General features: G+C 46.6%; 1 protein-coding gene across 4 annotated transcripts in view; it reads left to right on the top strand.

Annotated features, from left to right (window-relative positions):
• The window catches only part of GSTZ1 (glutathione S-transferase zeta 1), a 14997-nt gene extending 12011 nt beyond the window's left edge, over positions 1 to 2986 (top strand). For all 4 annotated transcript variants that reach the window (XM_019518746.1, XM_019518747.1, XM_019518748.1 and 1 more), the window contains 2 exons: positions 1998 to 2047; positions 2556 to 2986. In XM_019518746.1, the coding sequence (XP_019374291.1) occupies positions 1998 to 2047; positions 2556 to 2682 (177 nt within the window). In that variant the 3' untranslated portion in view covers positions 2683 to 2986. The remainder of the gene's footprint in view (positions 1 to 1997; positions 2048 to 2555) is intronic.
• The last annotated feature ends 1271 nt before the right edge of the window (positions 2987 to 4257 follow it).

Genomic DNA, 4257 nt, shown 5'->3' with positions numbered 1-4257 from the left:
CACACACACACACACACACACACTCTCTCTCTCTCTCTCTCTCGCTCTCGCTCTCTCTCGCTCGCTCTCTCTCGCTCTCTCGCTCTGTCTCGCTCTCGCACTCTCTCTCTCCCCCCTTCTCTTTACCCCATTCTCTTAAACAGAGCTGTGTAACAGGATGGCTTATCATAGAATAATCCAGCCCAAATCTATTAGCAAAACAAGTTGGGAGGTGATCAGATGTTCCCTATACAGGGCTATGAGAAGCTGCACAAGTGTAGGGAGAGGGACAGGGATGAGAGGCTTGCTTGCACAGGAGAACCTAAGAAGACAGGTGCCTCTAGGAACAAAAGCCCAGAGGAACTGAAATGTTTTGTGCCATGACATTTTGCTTAAATTTTATATTGAGAAACAAAACTGTGTCCTGAAAGATATGTGTGTGTGGCAGTTCATGCTTTGTGCTCTGGGGAGCTGCCACACAGAGACAGGTAGCTGCTTACACTGTCCTGTTATTATCCTCCCATTTGTTGGCTTGCCTGTTCAGGTTCTTGGCTCTCTGGGGCAGAGACTGTTTCTCACTGAGTGTGTACAGTGCCTAGCAGGGCAGCTGGGGCCTCCTGCTGCTATTATAATGTAAATGAGTGAGGCTTTCTTATCTAGCTTTACAGGCTCATAGCTACCTCCCCTTCCCCATTGGATGGCTCCCTCCCTCCTACCTCCCTCTGGAGATAGACTTGAATTTGTTTGCTCAGTGGCAGGGTTGCCATAGAAGCCCTGTGTCCTCAAGGCTGACACTAGCAATTGGTTCCCAGGGCGTGTAAACACAGCTCTCTTAGGACTTCTGGTAAGCAGCTGTTAGTGACTCCCAGGTGTCACTGTCCTTGCAGCCTTTTTACATTGCCCCCCTGCCTAGCTTTCAGAAAGGGAGTTGTGCTTTGCAGCTCCAGAGCTGCCAACAGGGCTTTTGAAGAGCACTCCCTGCTGAGGCTAGAAAACCAGTAACTGCCCCCTACCACCACCCATGATAAGGCAGAAAGGACCTTTGTATAGCAACAGTGCTACTGCCACTGCTCAGTCAGAATTGAGCACCTGCTATCATGTGGCAAACTCCTTTAGAGGAACTGGTCTCAGACTGCTTCTGCTGTGGGACTACAGGCACTCAAAAGCATCTCCTGCTCTAAACCAGATCTCTAGTCATTGTAGTAACTTTGACAAAAGAAATATCTGGGCAAGACAAAGGGGCTGGATGGGAGGGCTGCAATCTCCCCAAACTGATACAGCAGAGTGGCATTCACTCAGCTGCTTCTCTGTCCTGTAATGACACCTCTCCATTGTCATGGGCCGGTTCAGGCCTCATGGCCTCTCTGCTAAATAGGAAGCCGTGCTAGCATCTGACATTACCTATGAAAGCTTATGCCTCTCTGAACAAGTTAGTCACTAAGGTGCCACTCTGCCCTACCATGTCCTACTCTTCTGAGACTACCAGCATTAATGTCAGATTATATCATGGGAACTGACATCTCTCTGAGAAGTGGAGGAGAGCCTATAAGCCCTACACCAGCATCAGTTGTGAGTAACCTGCTCAAACAAGTGTGAAGTTTTTAATCCCATTGGCAGGCCAGGAGCCAGGCAGGCCCCTCTTCCTTTTAATTTTATCTGTTATACAAATTGAATGTCAAGGGAAAAAAGAAACACTAAACAATAGTGTGTTGAACAGCAGTTCTCATTTGCTGTCAGCTGAGTTTCACTGGTGCCACAAAGGGTTTAGCTGTATTTTGGAGCTAAAGCAAATGCCCACTTCAGCCCCAGTGGGAGCTCAGTTAGGAAGGCAACCCCTGTTCTGTGCAGGACCAATTCCAAAGTATCCAAGTAAAAACAGGTAGCGTGTATGCATGCTGGGGGGAAGATGTATGGCAGGAACTGGCTTCTGGGATGGATAACTGTCCACAGCCAGTGAAGTAATGGGCAGTAGGGTGATTTCTAAATTGCCTTGACCAGTTCTCTCTGCTCCATTGCAGGTCTCCATGGCTGACTTGTGCTTGGTCCCTCAGGTGTACAATGCTGAAAGGTAAATGAGGGGTGAGCTTTAGGGGCCAGTTAACACCATGGACTCCACTTCCCACTCCAGATACCTAGTTGATAGTCAAGCCTGATCTTTCTTCTGTTGATGCTCAGGTATACTAGAATAACACGTTCTCCCCACCTCCCATCTTTACTGTGTGATTCTTCTAGCATGAGAGGAACAAAAGCTGTTAGTGAAGAAACCTCCTTTAGCCAGTGCTTTCCTCCAAAGGGGAAAAAGTGCTCAGACACAACAGTCATATAGGAAGCAAACCTGCATCCCCAAACAGAGACTGTAAGATACCCAGGAAGCATCCATACTAAGAAAAGTGTGTTCTTACCACATGCTAATTAACACTAAGTACAAGGAAGAGAGAGAAAAACACTTTTTCCTCTATTTGAGTTGGTCGCAGCTCTGAGGGTTCATTGAATAGGTATGCTGTTGTACTTAGCACTTGCTGCTGCCCAGTCTGTCTAGGTGGAAGTGTCCAACTTGCTCTCTGTTCCTTTTGCAGATATAAAGTGGACCTTGCTCCATACCCCACAATAACCAGAATCAACAAAGCTCTCCTGGAGTTAGAGGCATTCCAAGTGAGCCACCCTACCAAACAGCCTGATACCCCTCCGGAGCTGCGAGCCTAAGATTTTCCAATATGTAGGCTCCATTATGCCTAAAAATCAAGTGGGCAGCAAATATATGAAAAACACCTGGCATAGAGGAAGACAGCTACACTCCTGTGCTAGCAGGAAGCCATGGTGCTGTTGCATTCCTACCATCAGCCAAGGAGAAAGGGAGGGAGCATTCCTGCCCAGTCATTCTGAAAGCAATGTGGGTAATCCACTGAAGACATCACTACCTTAGGGAGACATCATGCCTACCTGTAATTGTATCCAACTACCTTAAGTGTCACTATGAAGAATAAAAAAATACAGTGGTCATAAAGCATCTCACATGTGTGACTTGGACACAGAATTGGATTCAGCTGAAGATACCCAAGTTGTTTTATATTGGAAGGTGAGGGCAACATCACTTAGCAACAAATACTGCATCAGGCCCACTCTAGGTTGCATGCTATGGGAGGCTTCTAGTTGAGTTTCAGCAGCCACGGGAAAAGTATTAAAGAGCCAATCAGTGCCCAGAGAGTAAGACTAGGCTATTAACACACTGGGCCTTGTTGTCCTTGTACTTACAATTAAAGCATAACTGCATTGACATCACTGGTGCAACTACTAGTTTACATTGCTGTAAGTGTGTCTGGCCTACACCCAAGTAGAGAGCTGGATCCCAGCCTGGGATGGGTCCTGCTCTTGTAAGAAACTACTGACAGCTACTTTGCCTTATGGTTCCTACACAAGGGTGATGGGTAGTCCAAGGCTGCTAGGTAATCTGTGTCAGTCCTTCAAGCCTGTTGTTGGGACAGCTAATTTGTGCATTTTCCCTTCATCCCTACTGTCACTGATGTCTTGGCATCTCCCATTAGCTGAAGAAGACAATGTTCTCTTGCCAGTCCCCGGACAGCTTACTCCAAACACAACATGGCACTAGACAGATTTTCAGCTACTTTGCCAATTTTAGAAAGTTAATCACTCATTTTCTCCAAAAATTTCCCAACAGCAAATTCTCATCCATCCAGCAGTCTTTCCAAACCAGAGAAACCTCTGGAGGGCTTTCCAAGTTGCAGCAATTGGAAACCCAGCCAGCTTTGGTGGACATTTCATATTGCCACCCTACAGTGCCGTCTTTCCAGTTTTCACCCTAGAGCCAATAACTCTTCTCTCACTAAGCATGACTGAATCCATGCACTCACCTTCATTTCTAGGGTGGCAGGAAGAGCCACTCACACATTAGCCAAAAAGAAGGTGGGATTTGGGACAAGGAAACAAAGTGAGGTAGGGTAGAAGAAGAAAGCAAAAGACATATTGCCCAAGTCTCTGAGGGAAACTTCTGCTGTGAGGAGGACACTGCAGATTCAACTGAGACTTTGTAGAGTAATTAGATGCCAAAGCACAGGCTTTAAAGCAAGGCTAAGTCAGGAGATTGCTACCTGACTTGATGCCATGTGTCCACAGACCTCAAAACAGGCAAGAAGCTACTGCAACTCTCACAGAGATATTGCCCATCCAAGGTCCCATTTGCTGAGGTAGATTTCACAAAATAAGGAAATTCAGAATTAAGGCTTTTCTTCTCCACTGGCATCCTTTTATAGGCAACTGTCA

This window comes from Gavialis gangeticus, unplaced genomic scaffold, assembly GCF_001723915.1.
Source record: "Gavialis gangeticus isolate Ggan-Ray unplaced genomic scaffold, GavGan_comp1, whole genome shotgun sequence".
Classification (NCBI taxonomy): domain Eukaryota; kingdom Metazoa; phylum Chordata; order Crocodylia; family Gavialidae; genus Gavialis; species Gavialis gangeticus.
This window is presented reverse-complemented; position numbering and strand designations above follow the sequence as displayed.